This window comes from Brachycentrus maculatus, unplaced genomic scaffold (assembly GCF_059751285.1).
Source record: "Brachycentrus maculatus isolate JH-2025_06_01 unplaced genomic scaffold, ASM5975128v1 h1tg000144l, whole genome shotgun sequence".
Taxonomy (NCBI): Eukaryota; Metazoa; Arthropoda; class Insecta; order Trichoptera; family Brachycentridae; genus Brachycentrus; species Brachycentrus maculatus.
In genome coordinates this window covers 3435173-3461796 of record NW_028280897.1, presented here as the reverse complement: position 1 = coordinate 3461796, position 26624 = coordinate 3435173, and the positions used below count along the sequence as shown (strand labels likewise).

Here is a 26624-nt window from a genome sequence, read left to right as displayed (position 1 = left end):
GTAGCAGAGCGTGCTGACCATTACACTACGGAGGCGGACAAAAATTTGATACAGATGACAAAAATATCAGGGGATTTAAATATTTTAGAATAAAAGAATTTTTTCTTATTTTAGATTTTATTAAGTAAACAAATTTATGCATATTTTAAAACGCAAATAATTATAATTTTGGGTACAAGACTTAACTGATAAAGGCAGTGTAAAAAGTTTAATATACCTGTTAAATACATTAAGCTTAACAATAAATTCACAAATCTCAGCACTCACGACAAGCATATTCATGAATAAAAGCAAAATCATTAAAAGATCCATACATATTATAAATTATACAATGATTCACTATTCATAGTTATGACACCGAGCATTTGAAAGTTTTGAAATTATATTTTCCGACCGTGCGACTCATAGAACTGACTGAAACTGTATATGGTCCTCCCATTACTAGCCCCAGTGAATCCCAACACATTTTGAGATTGCTTTAACCGAGTGTCACCTCTATACATAATCATTAGATTAATATTACTTTACTAAAATGCATGATTCTACCAAGCAGTGCCTTCATAACAATTACAAGCCATGTCTTAGATCTTTATACTGTGGCATTAATTAAGAGCTGTAAGCAAACATGTCATAAACAGTGATGCCTCCTATATCAAACGAAACACATAACAAAATTTCTGTTCGACCATTACATGACTCGCACAATGAACGTCACTTCACACAGCGGACTGTATCGTGTTTCATCTCAACGCTTCGAGGTCGCATGTAACCAATGCAGTTACTACTAGCTAGTTGTACTAGCTAGTTGTACTAGCTTGTATAAACATACATACAACGCGGTTTTTCTAGGAACAGACAGCCAAGAAGAAAAGGATGTAACAAGAGGATGTAGCCCTGCAACCCTTGGTAGACTTCCCAAAATTAAAGTATAACTAAAAAAAATAATAATAAAAAAGAACCTGAGCATGTTTTAATGAATTTATCAAGCCTACATAAATATCTCGTAATGAAATAAAATAAGAGACATTTTTGTAAGTAAACTCAGGTACGCGATTGTCTACCGTTGTAGAGGTTGCAGGTTTTTATCCCAGAAGGGTCAAAATAAACTAAAAAAAAAAAAAATTTTTTTTATTATCTTGGACTTGTGCATGGAGCGCAGGGCTAATCGCCCTCCATTGTGTATTTAAACAGGATAACATTGTATGTATACGATACAGTACCCTATGCACCATTAAAAGTAAATAAGGGTTGGAGAGAGAAAAACTCATGGAAATGTAGAGAAATTTAAGAAAGAAACTTGAGTACCTTTTTATGTAAAGAACCATATTTTATGCTGCAGAAGGAATTAATTTTGTTTAACTTCTTGTCAATTGTTATGGGAAAACGCATTTTACATAACGAACTTGCTTCTGGAACAAATTATACACGTTGTGTTAGAAGGCATCGCTGTGTGGCATGCCAGTATATTTAATTTTAAAGACAAGTTTTAAAGAATATTCGCTATTTCAATACAAGGTGCAATGAGAGCTGGTTTGTAAGTGTTGATTTTATTGTAAAAAAATATTTAAGGTACCTAGTAAAAATGTAAGTATATTTATGCGTACACATTTCACATTTTGCGCTTTTTGCAGAGAGGTCTGTCTATAATTTATACAATAGAAACAATAAAATAAAAAATTTATTATTAAAATAAAGATTTGAATGTAAATTGTACATATATTGAAATCTAAGATATTTATTTCATTATTTTGACATTTTTGATTGTCAGTATTGTTATTGTAGTTGCCCTAGTTACGGATTTGTCAAACATAACGGAGCATGGCGCTTAATTATCTAGAAGGCACATCTGAAATAGTATTTTTACTGACAAAAGCACGACACAAAATACACATGGAAATATTGAAAAATTACATTAATAATATTTAATCGAGAATGCAGTTGCTTGAAAATTAGAAGAAGAAGAATGGTTTAATTGCTACATATTATAAAGCTATGTTTCACCATACCAATACAATGGATTGAATTAATACAAAAAATAAAATAATGTTTAATTTTTTTAATATTGAGGAAGGATAGAAATTTCATAATATATAATTTATATCACTAATGATCTTTAAAAAATTGCAAAATAATCTTTGGCACTTATGTACATAGTTCTACAATCATAAAAAATTATATTTATATGTATATGTTTAAATGCAACTTTCTGATATAAATGTATAAAAAAGAATATTCATTGACAACACAAATAATATTTACTTTCTAACTCATTAACCGCCCTCCCTTTAGATATTTCATAGGCATTTTTCATAAGATTTCTGAATGACAATACTTGTTTACAATGTACTGGACAAAAATTTTAAACAACAGACCCATTGACGACCCTTTTTATTTCCTTTGCAAGTCAGATGTGGTCAACAAAAGAGAATTTTTTTAAATAATATTCTTTGGAATATTTTACGAATATGTTTTGTATAGAATATAATATATCGGCCAACATCTGGACATATTCTGCAAATGAGGTGGCCAGCGATATTGAATTCGAAATACCAAACTCTCCATATGACGTATTGCTATGCCTACGCTATCCTACGATGATTAAGAACAATTTGACGTATTACGACCGTTTCTGTGGTTGCACGTTTACTTTTTTGTGCCTGAATGTACAGGGTACGGCTTGTGGCATTCGGGCAATAATATAACATATGCGTTCGTTTAGGGTTTGCATTTAGGGCGGTTAAATGTAGTTTACTTTCACATGGTGTAATAAAAAAATACATTTTCAAAACGAATTTATTAATTATAGATGAACATTCACACATACGCATAATCAACCTGTTCGGGAGTGAGTTTCTGCGGACAAAACTGTATAAACTTTTTTTATAATTTTTTATCAGTCAATGCTATCAGCAGCATATTTTCTTGAATAAAAAAATATTGTCTTATTTCTTGGGTTTTCTTTGACAGCGTCATTACGATGATGTCACACAAACTTTATTATAAGTAAAATGTGAAATGGTTAAAACAAAAAAATAATCTAAAGTATAGTTTTAGTGTTTAAAGATATTCACAGATGGCAGTAGAAGTGTCATTTTATAAATAAATGTTACCCAGCTTTAGTTTTAAGTGAGGCTGATCATGTGTGCCCATACTCCTTAGAGGAAAGTTTTGTTTGGACGGCCATATACGGCCACACTCCCGGACAGGTTAAGAAAGCTTTATGGCAACTATGTGAAAATACAAATGTACTAAAAATAACAAACTTTTAGTTGATTAACGGCGCAAAGTTCAGTATACGTAATTATTTCTTAATTTTTCTTAAATGAATTATACAGTAAATTGATGAAAAATATAAGATTTTTTGTTTCTTTTCTTACTATTGTACTATTAGAAAAGTCACTGTCCCAGTGAATTGAGAACTGAATTGTGAAATATGAACTTCTACAAATTGTGATTTTTATCATCACATAGTCTATCACAAAAGAAAATGAAGTAAACAGCTATAACAATGTACATTCAGAAGACAATTAGATTTTTGCAAGAGTTGTTCTATTTGCTGGCTAGTCCATAACTAAACAGAATATAGGAAGGATTTATTTTAATAAGTTGATACTAGATTTTATTAATCGGTGAAGAGTCAAAAAATTAAGTCTCACACTAAAATTAAACTCACATTTGAAATGTAATATTATCTGACAATAATAATTATCTTATATGTAAAAATGGTATCTAAAATTATTTATTTATCAAACAACCTTTAAACGATTAAGGCCTAGCTTATTTCTCTAATTTTGTTTTAAATATAAACTAATTTACGGCAAATCTAGTAAGGCACTGATAACAGCTTTGTATTGATAATTTATCATGAATTAAGGCACAATAATTTATTTGACAACATTATAACAGTTTGAATGAAATCAAAAGTGATTTTTGTTTAAATACAGATCTTTTGGTAAATAAGCATATTTTTAAGAATAGAGTCGTAGATTTACAGGATTTATTTTAAAATTACAGAATACTACTCTGTAGGCTCAAGTTTTACTCTTTTGAAGCAGCCATCGGGCAAAACATTGAAAATATTCTTGACATTTTCCACTTGTAATTCAAGCAATTTGGCTTCATCTCCATAGTCCTTCAACCATCTGAAGAAGAAAAACAATTGTGAAATAAAAATTAGCAACAATGTAAACTGATGGCGCCACAATCAGGCATATTTCTAAATCTATTTAGTTGTATCCACATGTGAAAGGGATCCAAGACCATTGCACATAAACAAGTTTTAAAAATTAATGCAACATAGATGTTCAATAATGCCAAGTCATAAGCCCTGTGATGCTCAAACTTCCATAGTCTTTCATATTACAACAATAGACGTTTCATCTCAAATTGAGACACTTATAATATTAAATAAGTACATACATAGATCTATAATCATTTTAACAACGATGATGGAACATACCTTTGGTGGGAGTTTCTCGCTTCTTGCAGAATTTGAATATGCCCACTCAGATTTGCCCGCTTCAATTCCAATTCAGCTTCTTCCAAGTGCCGTGCTATAAAAAAATTCAAGTTTAATGTTCTTTTTTTGTATTAGAAAAATAGTGTTGTTAGTAAAAATGTAGTAGAAAATGTTAGTTTTGCAAATGGGGGTTGTTTGGTGATGCTTTATAATGAAATAAGAGAAAAATACGAGAGAAATTCAAAACTACCCTCTGCCAAAGAGTCAAACATCATGTTTTGTGGTTAGGGAATAATGGTAAGGCAATTTATGCATGCATGGTATGCGCATGTGAGGATAATGGAACCATCCAGACTCCCCCACATCGCACTGTACAGCCAACCCCATAGTAGATGACTACCGGGCAGACCACCAAAGAGATGGGTCGATAGCTGGGGATCGACATCGCAGGAGGCTAATCCCTCTTAAAAACAGGCCACAAGGCCTATAATAAGATGAAAAAGAAGAAGAAAGACAATTTATGCATAGCTACTTAGAATCACATGTATTATGTTGTCTCACCCAGGGTATCCAGTGTGTGATCTTGTAGTTTGGGAAGACTCTTGAGTTCATCTATGATGGTGTTCACTTCACCGAAAGCTTTGTTAACAATTTTTTCTGCTTCTGTCGCATCCGTTTTAGCTTGCCCAACCTATAACATTAACACTTCAGTATACATGCTGATAGTTACATCACTAATTTGAGGAATTATTTATTACATATCAATATAAACCATATTTTATGGACTATAAAATGCACTTTTTTCTTTAAAAAAATGCGTACAGAATTTAGGTGCATCTTATGTATACCAAATATTAATTTAAACATGTTTGAGTTAAACTCCCGCCATTCTTAAAAATGGCCGTATATTCAATGCCGCGGGAAACCTATCCCTATCTGGCAACATTGTATGTACTGACTAAAATTTATTAAAGTAAATTGCTTAAAAATTAAGGTGTATCTTATAGTCCGTAGCATCTTGCAGCTATGAAATACGGTATGTGTTATTTAAATATGCATGTGCATGCTCCAAATTCCATGGACAGTTAGACGCACCAACGAGTCCATTAGTCGCTTGACTCTGGCCAATGTCTGTACATGACGGATTCTTCAATTCTTTGGACACATCGCAATGAGGATAGCCTGGAAAGACTGGTTGTGATTGGTAGTCTGGAGGGGAAGAGAGGGAGAGGAAGATCCCCACACGATGGACTGATCAAGTCAAGTCAGTAGCACGCACCTCGGTGGTTGGAGAGCTACATGCAGCGCAGTCAAGAGACAACTAGAGAAGAGTCATTGCTTCCACAAGGGTCACAGCCCTCAGTAATGAAGACTAAGACGGAGAAGAAAAAGTTATTTAAATTTTAACCTTGATTTTGGCATCACCAGTCAACTGGGCATCATCATCAGCCCTCCTTTCGAGAATTTTGATTTGCCTCGCGGTTTCAGAAACACGTCCTGTGAAAAAATAACAAATATTATTAGGTCAATTCTCAAAATATGTTTAACAGTTAATATTTGCACAGCAACTCAAGAAGAAGAAGAATAAGGAGAAGTTTTTCATCTTATATTGGCAAGGACATAAAAAATTCTAACTAATTAACACCACACCAATCTGTCTCTGCAAACAATCTTACCTCTTCCACATTCATGCATCTCCTCATACATAGACACCAATTATTCTGACTCCTGACTTGACCACTTACAAGTATCATACAACGATTACATGATAGCTAGATTGCATTTCAAGTGCATCCAGTCTACTTTCGCCAACTCCATGCTTCACTTTCATACATTAGGGGTGGAACTAGGACTCCATTGTGCACTGCCAGTTTGGCTTTCACTGAAAAGTTTTTATTCGCTATAACTTATTTCAATGCACCATTCAGCATTTACTCTCCTTTCCATATCGTTATCAATCATCTCATCCCCAGAAAACATTATTTCCAAATATTCAAAATCATCTAAAATTTCCCCATTTACTACTATTTGACATCAAGATCTAAATTTCTTTCAAAAACCATAGCCTTGGATTTGCGGCACATTCATCAGCAAATCACTTTCACTCTCATACATTATACACTTTTGACACCAGCTCCTGCCAGCTTCTCTACGATTGGCAAGAAGCACAGAATCGTTAGCATACAAAGCATAGTTCCAACTGATTGTGTAAATTATGTAATATCAAAACCTGAAAGCTGTTTGGCTTCATCGTGCAACATTCCGGCATCCACAAGGGTTGACGATGCTTTCAGGCGAATCCCATGTGCTTCCTGGAATAAGCATTTATATTAACATGGGAATTTATAACATCTTTATATATAGCAATATTATAAAAAATATGTATACACATAATTTCAAAAAACAATTAATCTAAATTAAGCTGGATATAAACATAAAACAATTTTGTGATAATTGTTATATTGTTATTTTGTGAATATTAGATTAAATAGATTAAATATAATCTTCATATTCGTTCGAAAATGCCATAACTAGGCTAAACAATTGTTACAAAATTGATCTTTTATGTGTTTTTTCTTAACAATAAAATACAACTTAGTAGACTCAAAAAATCAGTGTTTGATTCAACGTTTAATACATAATTATATGTAACCTGATTTTGTTTAAAAATTATTGAAAAGTTTATAAAGTATACAGTATTGTGCACATATTGCCACTGAAGTGTTGTAATATTAAGGTGAAATATAAAAGGCGCGTATAACGTAACTACTGTAAAGTAAAGTACTATGTATGTACTGTATTACAAACTTCTCGGCTAATCCGAACCTTTCCAAATCTGAACAGGCCACAGTTCTGATTATATGCCGTATTAACCTTACAGGCTTACAGACTTCTCAATGTTTGAAATAGGAAGAAATATAAAGGAATATATATTTATTTATTTTACAATAAACTTACCTCGGATGCCTGAACAGCACTCTTGCGATGGGCATCTTTAGCAATATCTCTCGCTGTTATAGCATTCATTCCAGCAGCCTCCAGATCTTCTTCAACGTTAACATGCATATCTTGGGCCTTTTCAATGAGCTCATTTATTTCAGGGAATTTTTTAAGGGCGTTTTCAGCCTCATTATGATCGGTCTGCACCTGGTCGTGGAATTCTGGAAAGAATTTTTTTGTTGTATCGAAACTTCCAAGGTGGCGATTTGATAATTCGATAATTGGGCGAGAATTGAGATTGAAATTTCAAGGACGCGTCAAGTTTATTAGGCATATTTCGTTACATGAGAGGGAAGAAAGATATAACATAGGGAGAAGGAGAAAGAGAACTATACATTCCGATGCCACGGGAGTGGAGCAAAAGAGAGGGACGTATACACAATGATACAAAGCGATAGAATAAGATATGAGAGGGAAGAAAGATATAACATAGGGAGAAGGAGAAAGAGAACTATACATTCCGATGCCACGGGAATGGAGCAAAAGAGAGGGACGTATACACAGTGATACAAAGCGATAGAATATGATATGAGAGGGAAGAAAGATATAAGGTAGAGAGGAGGAAAAAGAGAGCTATACAACTTCTTTCAAAGAAGTCGTTATTTATATCGGTGTTTTTTTTATTTTATCACCCATTACTTCTATAAATGGTGAAATCGAAATTTTTGGAATTGAAATCTTGATTTCATACAAATCTAAATCGGTCATTAGCCTTTCGATCAATGTAAAATGTGCTAGACATCTATAAATACCAAATAACTGACAGTATTTGATAGTTTGTCTGCCTCCGTAGTTTAATGGTAAGCACGCTCGGCTACCGTACTGGAGATCCCAGCTTCGAATCCAAGAGGGGGCGTTATATAAATATAAAAGTAATTTTTCACTCTAATATTTATTCCATATTACCCTAGATATACTACCTAAAACGGAGGGCTGATCACCTTTAAACAAGATAACACTGCGTTTATATGACGCAGTGCCCATCGGGTGCGGATAAGGTTTAAAAAAGAAGGATTTGTGATTAAAAAAATGCACAAACTTTTGAGAGTGTTGTAAATACGTTGGGCTTCTTCTAAAGTAGCATTCCCTTGTTTCACGGCCTGCTTTGCCCGAGAATGGATCACATCTAACTGAGACAGCTGATCTTGCAAAGCGGCCTGTTGGTTCGTTCCCCGTTCAAGCAAATTCTTCGATTCCTCGATCTGCTTAGCCAAGTTATTGAGCATGAGCTCATTATCGGACATAAGTTTATCTATCTTTTCTTGGATAGCCTTGGCCTAAAAAAGAAATGAAATTGAGTTGAATACATTGCTAAATAATAATCCTACAACATTTTGAGCGTGTCCGAATCCTTAAGGTCGTAAGCCCCAAAAATGCCCAGATTTCTATACTCTTCTTCATCTATGTTGAGATGTCAAAAAAATAACTACTATACTTAGAGATAATCCAGATTTGTGAACAAGTATTTGGACACACTCAAAATATTTATTGTAACTGCAGATAGTTGGTAAAATTCCTTATTGAATTGTTGGGTAATATATCCAAAATTAAACAAGGTTTATTGGATTGAATTCTACATTTATTTATGTATATGTTAATACGTGACACGTTTCGTCTTATTAATACATTATCATTACTCGTGATAATGAGTGTTTGATAATGTCTTAATAAGACTAAATGCGTCACGTATTAACATATACATAAATAAATGTAGAATTCAATCCAATAAACCTTGCTTAATTTTGGATATATTACCCAACACACTCAAAATGTTGTAGATCTGAAATATGAAGATCGTATCATTCAGTCATGTCGTATTTGACTGCATGTAATTAACAATTTTCATTAATTTAGTTATATAAAATATACAAAATATTATAAATAATTATTGCAAAATGTGCCCTCGGCACGGGAAATCTCAGTGAGGGCACATAATTGTAATTTCTAATTATGTCCATGAAAAAAAGTATAAAACAATATTTACATTTCCTTGAACAAATTCGGCATCAGATCTAATTTTTTTGGTGTCAATCTTCGGAACTACTGTTGAATTGACTTGTGCGTAAATATCCAGAGCATCATCGTAAGCAGAGGAAGACCTTCCCAGCGACTGGGTGGCCATTGCTTGAACATTTCCCAGCTTGCCCTTTGCGGCGCTAATTTCCCCAGCCAATTGCCGCAATTCAGAGCTGAAAATCCACATTCGTATTGATCAAAGACAAACAAGTATTTACATGATTTCAATCCTGACTGATACTGATTGAGACCCAAATCGGCAAAACAACAAATACAAGTTTTATCAGCTAAGGCAAATTAAGAGCATTCGCATGAATCTGCCAGTTGATGCTGCCCGTCAATTGATAAATGCATTTGTATTATCTAGAGTCGATTATTGTAACAGTATATACACAGGTCTACCAAACAATTAAATGACTCAGCTGCAATCAGTGTTAAATGCTGGAGCTAGACTAATTTTTGGAATTTTTAAATTCAGCCACATCACCCCACTACTTCACCAACTGCACTGGTAACGCTTTATCGAAAGGGTGGAGTATAAACTCTGTCTACTCATGTATAAATCAATACAAAACATGGCTCCAGAAACATGCATTCAAAACTAATTGGTTGATAGAAGCCTCATGCTTCGATTGGCGAAAGTAATCTTACGGCGACGTGCCTTCACTGTTGCGGGAACAATGGCGTGATAGTTAGAAACAGCGAGAGGGAGATGATCATTTCCACAAACTCTTATTCCCCAATTAAATCACAGTAAAGACCTTGGGTTTATAAGGTGCTATATAAATTATCCTACATTTTTATTATCCTGGAACAGTGTTTATTCAATTAACGAATCTGCAACAAAATCGGGAACTAAAATAGATTCATTTTTTCAGTAAAAGTATTTAGAGTATGTTACGCACATACTGTACTATCCGGAACATTGGTCTGTATGTTCCCAATAGTTACCTAAGACAGCGTCGACATAAATTATTTCACATTCCTATACACAGGACCAACCTGCCGATGGTTATGCCTGTAGGAAGAGCTACCGCTTTGTTGAACAATATCTCATTGGATATTAATCTATTCCATGTGTCTGAAGGAGTTTTCCGAAGCGGGATTCTTCTTCACCTTTAGCAATAGTTCTTGCATATATTTTATTTGAATGTATTTTTAATGTACACGATTTAAATTTTTTATACTTTGTAATGTATATATTAATTGAAATAGATAAATTGAATTGAATTAAACATTGCAATTGAATACTAATGTACAGAATTTTGACTATGCTTAACATATAAAAGTATTGCCATTTCATTGAATTAATTAAAGCTCTTTTTTTGGATTAGGAGTTCTACTCTATTGGATGATTGGAGTTCTACTGCAGCAGTTGAGCGGGAATCTACAGACCTGATTTTGTTTTGCTGTCCAAGACCATCGTTGGCCTGCTGATAAACTTCCGAAGACCGTTTGTAGGCAGTCTCTGCAATTTGCTTAATGTTGTTTGCCTCTTTCTCTAGCTTTTCGGCAATCAGCCGAGACTCCTGCGCTATGAGAGACATCTGAGTTGACTGCTGGCCAAACTGTTCCGAGCGGTTTTGTGCCTTAGCTAGAGCAGCGGCTCCGTCTGTATTCAAGAAATCTAAGGCATTCTGAAAATGAAGATAATTCATATTTCACATATTAACATATACATATGCAGAGGTCCTCACCAAAAAGTTGCATTTCCAATATTGCACAAAAAAACCTTTAAATGCAAATCTGTTCTGTTTACTATGTTGCGACAAAATGTGACCTATCCTGTGTTTAACCAATATGAAATCATTAAATCGCAGCAAAATGTAACAATTTTACAAGCTAGAATTCCTGATTACTTTAAATCATTTACATATAATGGAAATGTGACGTTTTTGTGAGGACTTCCACATATATATCATTGTCATACAGGAGAAAGTGACCAAGTGCATTTTTTTACAAAAACCTGATCATAGATTATTTTATATCTTACTAGCTTAATATTGCCCTTAAAAACTCCCAAAGGATTTTAAACTTGGAAATATAATATATTGACTTGGTAAAAATTAATAACTGCATTGATGTTGATTTTTTTGCCAAGCAAAAGTGACTTAAATGGCCCTCCTGAACATTTTACGTTTTGATAGTCACTTTCTCCTGTACGACTACGATATATATATACATCCCATATATACAAAATTCCAAAATTTCTACATTCCCTACTATTTTACAGCCAGATCTACATTCATTTCTTTGAACAACTATGACTTTGTCAACATTCATCAACAAATCACTTTCCTTGCACACATTATGCACCTAATACTAATAAGTAATAATAATAAATTAGACTTACATCCAGCTCCTTCCGAGATGCTTCAATCAGTTCCTTTGAAATGGTGATATTCACTGAACCGTCTTTAGCGAACTCTCGAGCATCGTTTGCAGACTTATCAACCTTTGCCAATACATCTCTGAAAAATGTTTAAGTGGGAGTGTTGTGAATTGTAAAAATATTATTTTCATGTTTTCGGATTAGCCAGATAATCGATTATACGGGATTTTCTTCACCATCCATCCATCCCGGAAAATCGGGAGTGTACTGTATACATATTGGGAAATGCATTCATTTAGTAAACTTGATCGCTTGCACCAGTAAAGTACACAGTTAAAAACTTGAAGGCAATTAAATTTATTTGCCGTTACTTTAAAAAGCTTCGAATCCAGCATTAGGGAAGTAGATATATACCCGAAACCAACTAACATATTAGAGATTTCGAAGACATAAATGATTAAAAATGGTTAGGAATATTAACACATTTTTGTGGGGTGGTTTTTTTATCAACCCCGACTCTAATTCGTATACTAATCGCAAGTAACCGCAAACCTTATTCCAATCTGTACAATGCTTTTGGCGTCTTGTGTTTTACAAAAAGCAAAAAGAACGCTTAAAAATGTCTCTCGCTCTCTACCAATAATCTTCTTCTACCCTTATCCGCACCCAATGGTGCATAGAGCACTGCATTGTATTGAAGCAGTGTTATTTTATACATGAATGCAAGTTAATCACTTCTGCGCTTCAGTGACCAGTCCAGGGTAATTAGATCGTAAAATCACCAATATTCATTTTCACCCCACCTTGGGATTCGAACCCGAGACCTCCAGCATGGTGGCTAAACAAGCTAACCATTAACCACGGAGGCGGACTTTTACATATGAGTACAAACTCGTATGGAAAAGGTGCTTTTAAGCATTTCGCACGTTTTAATGAAAATTTGTTTTGGTGGTACTCGCGTTTATATTTTTAAACTGGGAACATACTGTGTACTTGTTTTTAGTGGTTTTAGGTTAGGCATCTGTCAGTTTCAATATTATTTAGTGGAATAAAGCATTACTCTTCCGACTCTTTGAGTTTAAAATATCTAACCTCAAAATGCACTCCCCCCTTTTCAACATTATTATGAACAACAAAGAAATCGATACGAAAATGTTGACAGCTGTACTGAAGTTACTAACTAAGCATCAGTTTTTCAACCAACTAAATATGTATATGCCAACCTGATGTGATCAAGTCGTTTGTTGAGATCTACTAATCTATCTGCAAGCGACTTTCCTCCCCCTGTAGCTCCAGAACCTTCTTTAGCTTTCTCAGACAATATATTTATATCTTCTTTCATTTTTTGGAGGTTGTAATCGAAGTCGGAATCAGGAATAACTGTCGGATTTTTTTCAATGTCGCGTAGCATCTGGAATAGTGAGAAATGCAAGATATATTAATGAAAGTCAAAAGTGGTGCCCATCTCCAAAGGATGATGATCAAAGCACTGACTTGCCTTGTGTTTGAAGTCAGTAACTGTAAATATGCCTTAACCTTTTCCACTCTGACCATTTTTTCTCATAACTGATCAGCTACTCTGATCAAAAAAATGTGACGTTTTTCTACCATTAAAATAAATATTTTGGTTCCCTAATTTTGACCTAATTTTTCGTATGACCATTCGTTTTTATAACTAAACTTGAAAGTGTAACTTTCATCGTTTTCCATGGCGGATTAACTATAAAATATTTATTAAAAACACATAAAATGTTTTTTCTGTTATTTTAACTACTAACACTAATATCACAAAATTTTGAAATATAATAGCTCCACAAAGCGAAAAAATATGGTCACAAAAAGTGGGAATATCCTTGGAGAGCCGTCATAAATGAAGGATAACGACTGACTGTCCCAAAAAATATTAGCGTATGACAAATATTCTATCACCCAAAATGATAATCTATTTTTCCAAGATTATATCTAAGTAATGGAAGGTTTTATTGAAGAAATGTTGGTTAATTCAATATGTTGCGATGATTAACCGTATTTATCTCAAATATTTTTTGGTAGAATATACTTGGGTGATAGAGAAATCAATGATTAAACTTATACCTGCGCCAAGCGATACATTGTGGCCCACAGAGCTGCCTACTAGAATCATACGGGCCAGAATATCTGGCCTACAGAGTGGGAAGAGTTAATACATATAATCAACCACTTTTATTTTTCTTGTCTAGACATTCCATCATGACGTATGGAATCGAAAGTAGAGCAGACACCGCTGCCACAAAAAACACGCTTGTGTCAGAAATGAAGACTCTGAGAAGCATAACAGGCAAGAGTCTTCGAGATAGACTGAGAAATGCCAAGATCAGGGAAATATGCGAGATCGAAGATGTCGTTAGGTGGGGAAGGCAACGAAGAAGACAATGGTATGCGCATGTGAGGAGAATGGAATCATCCAGACTCCCCCACATCGCATTGTACGGCCAACCCCATGGTAGACGACTCCCGGGCAGACCACCAAAGAGATGGGCCGATAGCTGGGAATCGACGTCGCAGGAGGCTAATCCCTCTTAAAAACAGGCCGTAAGGCCTACAATAAGAAGAAGAAGAAGAAGAAGAAGACATTTGTTGACTAACGAGTAATACGTTTCCCACCACAAATATCTTTGAACTCTTTAAAAGGTGGACTAATATTTTACCTGCTCCAGATCACGCAGTTTAGCCCTGTGATTGTTGACAGCATCTTGAACCAAATTGTAACAATCAGGGCAGTCGATACAACCCTTCTGACGGTCGTGTTTATTTTCCTTACACCTGGAAACATTAAAACAATTTGAATACCCAAAGATAAAAATTAACAATTTTTTTTTGTTGCTCTTGATCTACACATAATTAGTCATTACAATTTGTAGTAATGTGCCCTAACTGGGTGTTCTAAGTGATCACTTGCTTCCGGCCTTACCTAGGGTAAATTCATAAAACAAAAATAAATCATAAGTAGTATAAATGTTGACCCGATGAATAATCAAAAATGGGGATATGGTAGCTTAACACATTAATCACTAACTATATGGAGGCATAAAGCACTTGATTAAAAAATATTTTTTTTCACAAATAGACATGGAACTATCCATGAAGATTTCCCAAACAAAAATTATAGTCGGTTCATGTATATTAATGTACCAAATAAGCAGTACATACTAGCTCTTCTATGTCTAGTCCTTATTACTGAGGGTTGTAACCCTTGTGGAAGCAATGACTCTTCTTCAGTTATCCGTTGATATTTTAGCACCAGCTAGCTTTGTAAATTACAGTATAGGGAGCGGTATGGCTACAAACCTGTCACACTGACGGCCTTCTACATTATCGAAGCATGGGCACTGTCCAGTCGGGTCACACTGGAGGCCTTTAGAGCCGATACGATCACACATACACTGCTGACAACCCTCCGATGAGAATCCAAACTGCTGTGCCATACACATGTCGCATTTCAACCTACAAATAATACATAAGTAAAATATTTTATTTTTATTATTTTATTTAAAAAACAGCTAATGGCTTTAACAAAATTAATAGAAATATGTACAATATCAATAAAGAATACACTTAAAAAAATCATCACTATCAGCGAGTAGCAAGAGAGAGTAAAACACAACATTTAAATTTATCCATTACAACATGGAGAAGAAATGCTAAGAAAGTAAAGACTTCACCGTAGATAACAATATATTAAATAAATCTTGTATATATGTATATCTGACGCTATATTGAAAAATCAGTGGTTTTTGGATTCTGATGAACTGTATAATATGGCACAGAGTGCCACATTTAGACAGAGTGCATTATTACAATATTATTCCATATCTACATATATGAGCGTATGGGCACATAGGACGTAGAGAACCTGAACATATTGTAAACCAGCCATGGATCTTCCTCAAAAGACATCTAGAGCAGTTCGTAACTCGGGTTCGATCGAACCCCAGGGGTTCGGTAAGTCAATTTTCCGGGGTCGGCGGAGGTCAAAACATACACCCGACTTATTGTATGAGCAAACCCTTAACCGCACCCCAATGGTGCATAGGGCACTGCATCATATAAACGCAGTATTACCTTGATAGTTAACACATGAAGTAAAGGTGATCAGCCCTCCGCTTCAGGTACCAGTTCATGATAGTATTAAATAAATATTAAAGTGAAAAAATTGACTCCCTCCTGGGAATCGAACCCGGGACCTCCAGAATGGTAGCGTGCTGACCATTACACTACGGATGTGGTTTGGTAGTATGGTAGTAGAAGTAGTATATTTGAATAAAATATAAATCACCCGGTAACTCCCGGTTTGCAGTGACACGCTCCGGTGAATGGGTTGCACGTCTTATTCTTGGACCCCTCGGTATTGCATTGGCAGTTTTTGCATCCGGCCGGAGTCAGGTCGAAGTAGCCGTCCTCGCAGCTGTCGCAGGCATCCCCGGTGACGTGCTCTGCGCAAGCGCACTCCCCGCTGAGCGGGTCGCAGAGCGGCACGGCATCTTCGGAGCGCAGGGCCCCCGCCCCGTCGCACGCGCAGCGCTTGCAGTCTGCCTTGCGCACAGCCAGGGCGTCTCCGTAATGACCTGGAAACAGTCGGGCGTTTTCGTTAACCGGATCCACGCGACTCGCATAACCGTATGTGTTTTCACAAAACATGCCCCATACGCGACTGACATAAGCGTATGTGTTTTTACTTTGCTCCAAGTTTCAAACCTCATTTCAACTTGGAGGGATTTTTTCATGGTGTGGAACTTTGGATAAAATAATACGTCAATCCTTGGCCTTATGACATCTGTTGAAATATCTGACTAATAATTTGTAACATCACAAGGATAGATAAAAGAACAGATCCCTGATTTTTCTAGAGGTCGGTAATTAGTCATGCCCTATATCTGTCTCACTCTCAACGCTACGCAGCCAGTGGGTAAGAGTGACACACGATGCGTGCTTTGATTTATTTATGTTAAGATCTTATTTGTTTATATTACGATATATTTCAAGAATAATGTGACACAAGTGTATTATAAAGTACCAAAAGGGCACAAAGAATCCCATTGAAAGTTTTTGTTTAGGAAAATAAATTGTTTTTTTAAAAAATGGCAAAATACCGCCGCAAACAGGGTCTCTCAGGAACAAAGTTAACGCGGTTAAAAGTTTAAAAACTTTCACTACAAACTTCTGCGTGCACCGGTGATGTGTATTTTGTACTTGTTCATCTTCTTCAAACCCTTATCTGGAACCACAATCTGACACCCTTTTTACTTTTCTTACCCTAATCAGTACCCAATGGTGCATAGGGCACTGCATCATATAAGTGTTATCTTGATCGTTAAATACATGAACGAAAGGTGATCAGCCCTCCTCTTCAGGTACTAGTCCAAGGTAATATTGAATAAATAAAAGAGTGAAAAAATCATAAATATGTTTTTTACCACTTGAGTATTATATTTACGAGTATTTTTAACACAGCTACAGATGCTTCCATCTATGAGTCTGAATAAAAACGAGTGTTTTATTTGCAATTTAAGCAAGAGTTACAACAAAGTGAATGCCGAAACAATAAATAAAATTACCTGGTAAACATTGATCACAGTGTGATCCAGCCGTGTTGTATATGCATTTGAGACATTCTCCCGTAGTTCTGTCACAGTTTCCGACGGCATTAAGGTCAATGTTCATGTTGCAATCGCAAGGCTTACAGATCTGCACCGGGCCAAATAATCCTGTAGGATCTCCATAGTATCCATCAGAACAAGAGTCGCACTTTGCTCCTGAAACCAAAATGTAAGATTTTCTTCATTTGTGAATCTAATTCACAATCTAATTGTCTGAAAAATCAGTATGATGGGAGTCGCCTTTGTCTTTCATTTTATAAAGACAGCATGAGATAGCTAGAAAAATATTAGAAACTAATTATAGTAATTACAGTAAAACTCCCTATAACATTGAGTTAGGTACCGTAGAACGGGGCTACTTTTTTTTTTTTAATTTATTGGCAAAGCACCCAATTTTGGGTGATACCTGCCATACTAGTGATTTTACTTAAACAATATATTTTTTTTTTTTTAGATTTTTTTTGGGGTCACACGCTTTTGCCATACTTTTTTATATGTTTAATGATCGCACCGTTAACATTTTTGGAGTTGATTGACAATAGGTGTTATACATTCAGCGGGAAGAACAAACCCTCCGACCGAATGTCCTGAATGAACTCGAGGTTAGGGAGTAAGGGGCAGTTGAAAAATATGGGCTACTTGAACTTTGCCTTGAGCCCAGTACAAAAAAAATTAAATCTTTATTTGGTCTACAATAATGAACGTATCGTGACAATAAGTGTCACCTGTCAGGGAAATAATGTATCATGTCGATACGTTCATTATTGTTGACTAAATACAGATCTAATTTTTTTTTGTTGTACTGGGCTCAAGTAACACATCAAAGTTCAAAGAGCCCCGTTCTATGGTACGCATTATCAGAGGAAAAGTTATGATTGATAAACTTTTTAAATTGTACTTTTACGTTTTAACCTGCAGAAAAGACTGAAATGAGCCATTTAAAATTAAAATACAATTTAAAAACATTAACCCCCTACAATGTTGATAAACACGGTACCTATTTCAACATTATAGGAGGGTTTACTGTAATACTTTTCATTCATTTATATTTAGCACCATTTTTCCCAAATACCATATATGTACATAAATGGTGGTTCTTATTTTCATAGCGTATTGATGAGTGACACTCTGATATACGTTAAATCGCAGCTTAATTTTCTCTAAATCCAGGTTACATAGACGTAATTGATTGTTTTTCTTAAAACACCGTCTTTTATAAAAAAAAATTGTTACTTCGATATATTATTAATATTCATAATACCAAAATATATTTATATTTTCTTACCTGTGTAGCCTGTTGGGCATTCTGTACAAACGATAGTGGAGTCAGCCATTTGGATGCATGGTCCATTATTGGGACATGGGCACCGTGTGCAATCATATGCCGTACCAAGGAGAGCATTCCCGTAGAACCCTCTGGCGCATCGCTCGCAATTATCTCCATGTGTATTATGTTTGCAAATACAGCGACCTAATTGAAAAAATGTAATACAGTTGAACTTGGTTACTACGAGCATGGTTACAGCGAGATCCCGGATATAATGAGGAAACATTAGTTGAAATCTTGGTTTCTGGTTTTCTCCATACATTTATTCACGGTTATGACGAGCAACTTCTCGGCTATAGCGAGCAAAAAGAGATCACCTTTCTTTTTAAATGTAGTAAGTATTTGAGTGTTTTAAAACATTTTCGACTTTAAGCAATAAAATCCGCCCGGGCAATTAGACCGTTGCCGCCGGGATCGGATTACGTTTAAGTACTAAATTGGTGTTGTCACCGACAGTAAAAAAAGTTTTCACGCATATGGGTTTAAATTGCATGTTGCAAATTGCAAGCTTCGTCTTGTCTCTAAGGACCTGCTTTATTACAATAAATAACTTATTTTATAGTTTTTGATCGTCATGCTTGTTTCGGGGATTTTTACAATAGTTTTAGGTCAGTAAAAACAAACCCTCGAATTATCAACATATCTAACTTATAATAAAAAGTCTCTCTCAATTTGTGATATGCGGAAATTATTTGTGAAATAGAACATGGCGCGAAAAATGTTAAGTGAATAAGAAGCGAAAGTGTATAAAAAGTTTTCATCTCAGTGTAAATATTGTATTTTTATCTGCATTTAAAAAGAACATCACGGACTTGAAAAAAAATAGAAACTGTGTTCGTACGAATTTTGATGAAACTATTACAATGGTTTTGTACTCAAGCAGCACAGGATTTTCCAATTTTTATAGGAAAACTGAGTTGACAGAAAAATATGACATGTGTATAATGGGTGAATTGTATGAATTTTGTTTCAATTGTGACATATTGTGTTATGTGACCATTCCAGATAACATACTTCATGTGATAGGTATGTTTTAAAAATCAAAATGTCACCTGTTTCTGAGTCACAAATGTCAGCGTGTAGGTTACAGTCACAAGGTACGCAGGGCTTGAATGGACCACCTCGGGCCGGGCTGTGGCGATATCCGGGTGCGCAGGATTCACAAAACTGGCCCACGTAGCCCTTGGGGCAGGAACACATCTCCAGCCAATGGGCCGGCCTTCCAGAACCACCGCGCGCAGCGCTCTCCATTCTTACATTGTCCAAGTAGCCTAACCCCTGGTTGTTGTATGTCCCGCGGATTCTTATTGCGGTTAAGTTGGACAGTATGGACATGAAAGCTCGCGCTGACACCTTTGGACTCCATCCGTAGTTGGTATGCTCGTGCAGGCGGAAAACGTATTGTTTACACTGCAATAGAATATACATATACATACATTTATAAATCATAGTCATACAGGAAGTGACCAACTAACAAAACGAAAATTGTTCAGGAGGGCCATTTAAGTCACTTTTGCTTGGCAAGAAATAAACATCAATGCAGTTAGTCATTTTTAACAAGTCAATATATTATACTTCTGTGTTTAAAATCCTTTGGGATTTCTTTCAGGGCAATATGAAACTAGTAATATATCAAATGATCACGTTTTTGTGAAGAATGCACTTGGTCACTTTCTCCCGTATGACTGATATATTATTTGGCAGTTTATAAAATATTTGTAATAGTAATCATTTCATCTTTTTTTAGGCTATGTGCTATGCTGATGAATATAACAAAAACCTTGAGTTAAATTGTTTATCACTTAATTTATTAAGAAGTCGCTCTGTCGTGTATGCAAACAAAATATGTATTACACTAAACAGCCGCATGTTTATTGCAATACATATTTTGCAAGTGATTATTATGATTGTGTACAAATTTTACCTTGGAAATAGGATTGTTAAAAAAAATGTATTTTAACAACCACAACATATTTTAGTAATGGGCTCGTCAGAGCCAGTGTAAACTCATGGCATCACTGTCCACATAGATAGACATACTCCTCAGTTGTTACTCGAAAATAAAATATTATTGAGAGTAAATATATACATGACAGGGATTGAAATCGAAAACAAATGTAAAAGTTTACACATAACCATAAAAACAAAGATAGAGATTTACTGTACCTCGCTACTCGGAACCCCATTATCTTGTCCAAATATCGGAATGGCTACATATGTGCCAGATCCTTCCAAAATGACATCTGATGATGATGGGTATCCAGCCTCCTCACCAATGCACAATGTAAACTTTAAATCATGATTGTAAGATGCCCTTTGGTCTCCTAAATAGAGTTCTGGTGCTTGGAAGAATATTTGTTCGCTGTTCACAGCAGTTACACCTATAAACAAAACAAAATATTTACATCGCTTACAACCTCTGCAGAAACCCATACATGAACTGTATCCATACATATCCATTTTTTCCAAATGAACAATGTGTAAATCCGATACTCCACCTGAATGAAAATACCTTATTCCGAACATACATATACATACACACAAGTACTTGTAACTAATACATTTCAAATGTGCCTCCTAAAAAGCAGCAGCTTGTCAAGTTTTTTGGATGGCATATCGATATTACATATATATGTTGCACTGTTTTTTTTTAACAAAATGTGTCTAGCTTAGACCTTTTCATAGTTTTTCACAGTTAAAAAAGTGACCGGTACGACGCAAGCTTATTTTGTTAATTTACCAAATTCATGATAGTATAATTTGTCTATTTCAAACATATAAGGAAGACACTTCGTAAATGTGTTCTAATATTATCACCATGTCATATCTCACTATTATGTCTGTACCCGACGGATTCTCCAGTTCTATGGACACGTTGCGCGTGGCAACGAAGATAGCCTGGAACGACTAGTTGTGATTGGTAGCCTGGAGGGAAAGAGAGGGAGAGGAAGATCCCCACACGATGGATTGATCAAATTAAGGCAGCAGCAGGCACCTCAGTAGTTGGAGCGCTACGTGCAGCGCAGTCAAGGGATAATTGGGGAAGAGTCATTACTTCTGCAAGGGTTACAACCCTCAGCAATGAGGAATAATATGGAGAAGAAGATTATCACCATATTTTTGTACTACAAAATACTTATTACGAATATAAATTTGTTAAACAGTAGCAAAAAGCTTACCGATGCTTTGATTTAACGCATTGTATTTGAGTCCGATAGTTTGGCGATGTTCATTCTGTGCAGTCCATTTTTCATTGTTTCTTGCAAAGTTGGATTCCAGAGTATGTTTAGAATATCCTGGAGCAGTTTGGCAATCGGCGGAGTGACCATAGCAGAAGCACGGTGTGCAACCAAAGCCGTTCTCATGGTCCAAATTGAAAAATCCAGGTTTGCATCTGTAAAATTAAAAATTTCTTTAATAATGGGACTATTTATGCATGTTCACACATCAATTCATCCAATCACTCTGGGACAAGAAAAAAGTAACCTGAAATATATTACATAACTTCTTCTCCATCTTACTTCTCATTACCGAGGGTTGTGACCCTTGTCAAAGCAATGACTCTTCTCCAGTTACTGCGCTGCATGTAGCACTCCAACCACGGAGTTGCCTGCTGCTGCCTTAACTTGATCGGTCCATTGTGTATGGATCTTTCTCTCCCTCCCTCCCCCTCCAAGCTACAGATTACAACCAGTCATTCCAGGCTATCCTCATTGCCACGCGCTACACATTCAAAGAACTGAAGAATCCATTGTTTATAGACATTGGAGTCGAGCCATCCAAGTGTAACTCCTGATTAATGGACTCGTTGGTACGTCTAGCTGTCAACTCTACATTTTGAATGGGTAAAATTTTCTCCTTTCTGCTGCTTTTATGGTCCATATTTCAGTAGCATAGAGAAAAATTGAGTGGACCAAACTCCTGACAAGCTTTGTCTATTTTACATAACTATTTTATAAAAATATCAGGATGACCAAGGCGGTTTGGTTGCATCACCGGTAAATAAATTCTGGTATTTGCATTAATCTTTCGCATCATCACAGTGAACGCATTATATTCCAGAATGTAAACGGAGCTCTATTTTGCACTTTAAACCAGATCTAGGCTGCTTGATAAGTTGATACTTACTCTCTACACCTCTTCCCTTCCACGTGCTCCTTGCACTGGCATATTCCAGTATTGGGATCGCAGTGTGGGTTGTTGTTAAGTGATCCGGCCTCGTTGCAGCCGCAGGACTTGCAGCCTGCTGAAGTAAATTCGTAATGGTTGGCGGCACACCGGTCGCACTTATCTCCGGTTACCCCAGGTTTGCACTGGCACATGCCAGCACTATTGCATTGCAAAGATCTGGAGCCTGAGTGAAAAAAACAAATATGAGAAACTAGTATTACTTTTTCTATTATTGGGAAGAAAATACATAGGACTATGTGTATTCTAAAACTAGACGCTGGTATATAGAGCGAAATATAAATCAAATGTTAATCTGTGTGTCCATCACAGCTCATAATTTTTTTTTGGATTTATAGATATCTCTAAGAGATGGAAGTATCTTGGAAATAAAATTAGGAGATTTAATACTGTTTCATATAGTATCACAGATATGACCAAATCTTGTAATAAGGCTTCATTCATAATTATTATTGTTTATAGTCAGTTAGCTATCTGAACATTATAACATTATTTTTTCTCAATGCATATTCCTTCAGAATGTATTTCTTTTATTGTTTTATCTGACCTACTTATACTACGTTTTTTAAAACAAATATGTCTGACCGACTATTATTACACCCGCAGCTTAGTCTAGCCCAAATAAATTAATATTTTAGATAACGGAGATTTATATTAAAAATTAATGTAATCTTGGTCTGAATTTTAGAATGTACAATAAAATAAATAAATATTATGGGAAAAATTTCTTTCACTATTACACACATTGTTGATAAGTAAATATGTACATTTATTTAATGTTTATACAATAATGATGTCACTTATTCATAAAACATTTTCCTCGACAAGCCTTGTATATTTTAAACTTTATTCAAGAAATTATATATTATAACCTGTAGTAACGAGAGTGTATGGAATTTTAATATACATAAATATTTTAAGCTGACTGGGAATGGGATAATGGTGAATGTATAATTGACAAGTGAGGTAACTTCTGCAATATCATAAATGAATCATTACTAGACATTATCATAACTAGAGCTATGTTGAAATAAAGCCATTTTAAACGTACCTGTTGGATTGCAATCACAAGGTACACAGAGGTTATCACTTCTCTGGAAGTAGTTGAGTTTGCATCGTTCGCAGTTTGGTCCATCTCGGAATTCCCTGCATTCTAAGCAGTGACCACCGTGTCCCGTTCGATTGTACAATTCCTGATCGAAAGTGCATTTCTCCGAGTATCCATTGCAGTTGCAAGCTGAAAATAAATAGAAATCATCATTAGTTTTGGATGCTTTACACATAATAGCTAGAAGAACGCTAAGGATATCCTGGAGAGACCATATCTTGAATGACGAGGTACGAATAATCATAGAAAAAAGGCGCCTACTCCTGACTATCTCAAAGAGACACACCAAATGGACAGGAGGGTTTCCTGCGCCTGGTAATAAAGGGAAGGTTCGAGGGAACAAACTCCAGAGGACGCCCCCGCCGCGAATATCTTTGCAACTTATACATGGATATGGGCTGTTCAACGTATGAGGAGCTGAAGAGGGTTGGGTCCAATAGACAGGATTGGCGAAAAAGGTGTCATTTGATGCTGCAAACTATGGTCAAGGTCATTTCCTTTATTTTCTGCTATTTTATTATGAATGTTTGTTTTGACTTGAAAGTCATTGCTTTGTGGCGGACGACACTGACTTCATGTTAAACAATGGTCAAGGTCTTTTCTGTATTTTGTGGTACTTAAGTTTGCTTTGACTTGAAAATCATTATTTTGAGGCAGAATGACACTGACTTCATGTTCAACCAAAACGGCGAAGGTCAATGTCATTTTCTGTATTTTATGCTATTCTATTTTACTTATTTTAAAAAAAAAGACATTATTTTGGGGCGGAATGACTGACTTATGTTTGACCAAAACGACAATCTTCAAAGTCATTTTCTATACATATTTTTATATTATTCTCTTACGTAAAAAAGGAACAAAATATAATTGTTGGAGAAATACCATATTAGTGTCAGTTAATCATTGTAAGCGCGTTTGTCCACTACACGGAATTTTACCGTCCGGCACGTCAGTTAGCGTTTTAAAACGACGATTGGCTTGGATTGGCTTGTGCTTTTGTCCATCTTTCTTCGGATCGGAGCGCTCGATCGGTGCGCGTAAATCGATCACGACTATCTGTCGTAGTAGCTTTAATTTGAAAAAACGGACTGCCGGACGGTAAAACTCCGTGTAGTGCACAAGCGCCGAAAGAGTCGACTTTATAATCCTACTTCAAAATCGCGGAGAGTCGAATTTTCGACTCTGGCGTACGCTTGTTTTTAGCGGTTGACCTTGTAAGTCGCAGTGTATGATTATTTCAATTTTTAACTAAAATTTTACTTGGTAAATACCACTATTTCTTCAAATGTATTGTGACACGTGTTTCAATAGATTTTCTAGACTGCCAAATCAATTAATGAAAAAAATATAATTTCAAATTAATTTGTCGATAAAATTCATTGACTATATTGACGAATGAACAAATAAAACGTTTTGAAAAAATATATATATACTTATATACAAATGATTGGATTGTAAAAATTGACGTTGCATTATACCAACTGACGGACGGACTTCGACGATCAATGACGTCGATACTTCTTGAGAAAAATTCGTACCGGTGTTTATTAGGGAGAAAGGTATGGAAGTATGTTGTGTGATTAATGTCGTCAAACTTACATTAAATTGGCTTAGGTTACATTAAATTAATTCACAAGTCTTGTTCATATGAATTGAAATAGTTAAATCTATTACACGTTTCAATTATTTCATTTTAAATGTATACTTTACTTGAGAGCGGTCAGGTTAGGAGTCGAAATAATTGGCGGGTATGTGTGAGGAGATGCATGAACGTGGAAGAGGCGAAGAATGTTTACAAAGACAGAGTAGTGTGGCGTTTTATTCTCGTCATGGTTAGTTAGTTAGTTTAAATCAAGGGTGGCCAACCCGCGGCCCGCGGAGCATATCACACATTTTTTAATGTACATAAAACCACCAAAGGAACATTCCATCGTGCATAGTTCGTATCATATCCCATATATGGAAGTATCTCACTATCGTGACAATTTCCTCTATATACCAGTATTCGTGTAAACAATTACGCCCCTGACTAAATTGTTTGATAAGAAGCATTTGGAAACTGTTTGCGTGAAGCAACACGATCAATCGTTATCAACATTGATGCATTTAGTTCTGACGAACAAAATCAGACTTCTCACTAAAATTTATTTTATTTTGTTTATTTTTTAATATTATTTTTAAAATTGCCTAGCTCTAATCTAATAAATATGTTTGTTCCTCATTTTTGTTATATCTTCTTTAAAAAAAAACAATAGATATACGTGTTTCTCGTTTGCTTTGAATAATAAAAGAAATTTTGTTTTACGGCTCGGTAGGAATTTAATTTCTAAAATTTGGCTAGGCTGCTGAAAAGGTTGGCCACCTATGGTTTAAATGTATACTCTAAAATGAATTAACAGAATATCATCGAGGAGGAATTACTCGCAACGGAAACAGGATAAATAAAGATTGTGCTGTGCCTAACTATTTGCTGATAATACAATATAAACAGATTCATTCAGAATCATTTGGTTTGTGACTCAATGTATGCCGGCGATAATTCAATGTTCTGAAATACG

At 35.4% G+C, this 26624-nt stretch overlaps 1 protein-coding gene across 2 annotated transcripts in view; it reads right to left on the bottom strand.

Moving 5' to 3' along the window:
• Nucleotides 1-98: 98 nt before the first annotated feature.
• Nucleotides 99-26624, bottom strand: part of LanB2 (laminin subunit gamma-1) — a 56665-nt gene continuing 30139 nt past the window's right edge. For both annotated transcript variants that reach the window (XM_088260869.1, XM_088260870.1), the window contains 21 exons: nucleotides 24010-24195; nucleotides 22899-23124; nucleotides 21950-22164; nucleotides 20937-21151; nucleotides 19823-20180; nucleotides 18729-18914; nucleotides 17402-17599; nucleotides 16123-16411; nucleotides 15135-15290; nucleotides 14495-14609; nucleotides 13031-13218; nucleotides 11829-11946; nucleotides 10871-11112; nucleotides 9444-9648; nucleotides 8499-8736; nucleotides 7418-7620; nucleotides 6690-6771; nucleotides 5868-5956; nucleotides 5021-5150; nucleotides 4460-4553; nucleotides 99-4142 (listed from right to left, as the gene is read on the bottom strand). In XM_088260869.1, the coding sequence (XP_088116995.1) occupies nucleotides 4019-4142; nucleotides 4460-4553; nucleotides 5021-5150; nucleotides 5868-5956; nucleotides 6690-6771; nucleotides 7418-7620; nucleotides 8499-8736; nucleotides 9444-9648; nucleotides 10871-11112; nucleotides 11829-11946; nucleotides 13031-13218; nucleotides 14495-14609; nucleotides 15135-15290; nucleotides 16123-16411; nucleotides 17402-17599; nucleotides 18729-18914; nucleotides 19823-20180; nucleotides 20937-21151; nucleotides 21950-22164; nucleotides 22899-23124; nucleotides 24010-24195 (3857 nt within the window). In that variant the 3' untranslated portion in view covers nucleotides 99-4018. The remainder of the gene's footprint in view (nucleotides 4143-4459; nucleotides 4554-5020; nucleotides 5151-5867; nucleotides 5957-6689; nucleotides 6772-7417; nucleotides 7621-8498; nucleotides 8737-9443; nucleotides 9649-10870; nucleotides 11113-11828; nucleotides 11947-13030; nucleotides 13219-14494; nucleotides 14610-15134; nucleotides 15291-16122; nucleotides 16412-17401; nucleotides 17600-18728; nucleotides 18915-19822; nucleotides 20181-20936; nucleotides 21152-21949; nucleotides 22165-22898; nucleotides 23125-24009; nucleotides 24196-26624) is intronic.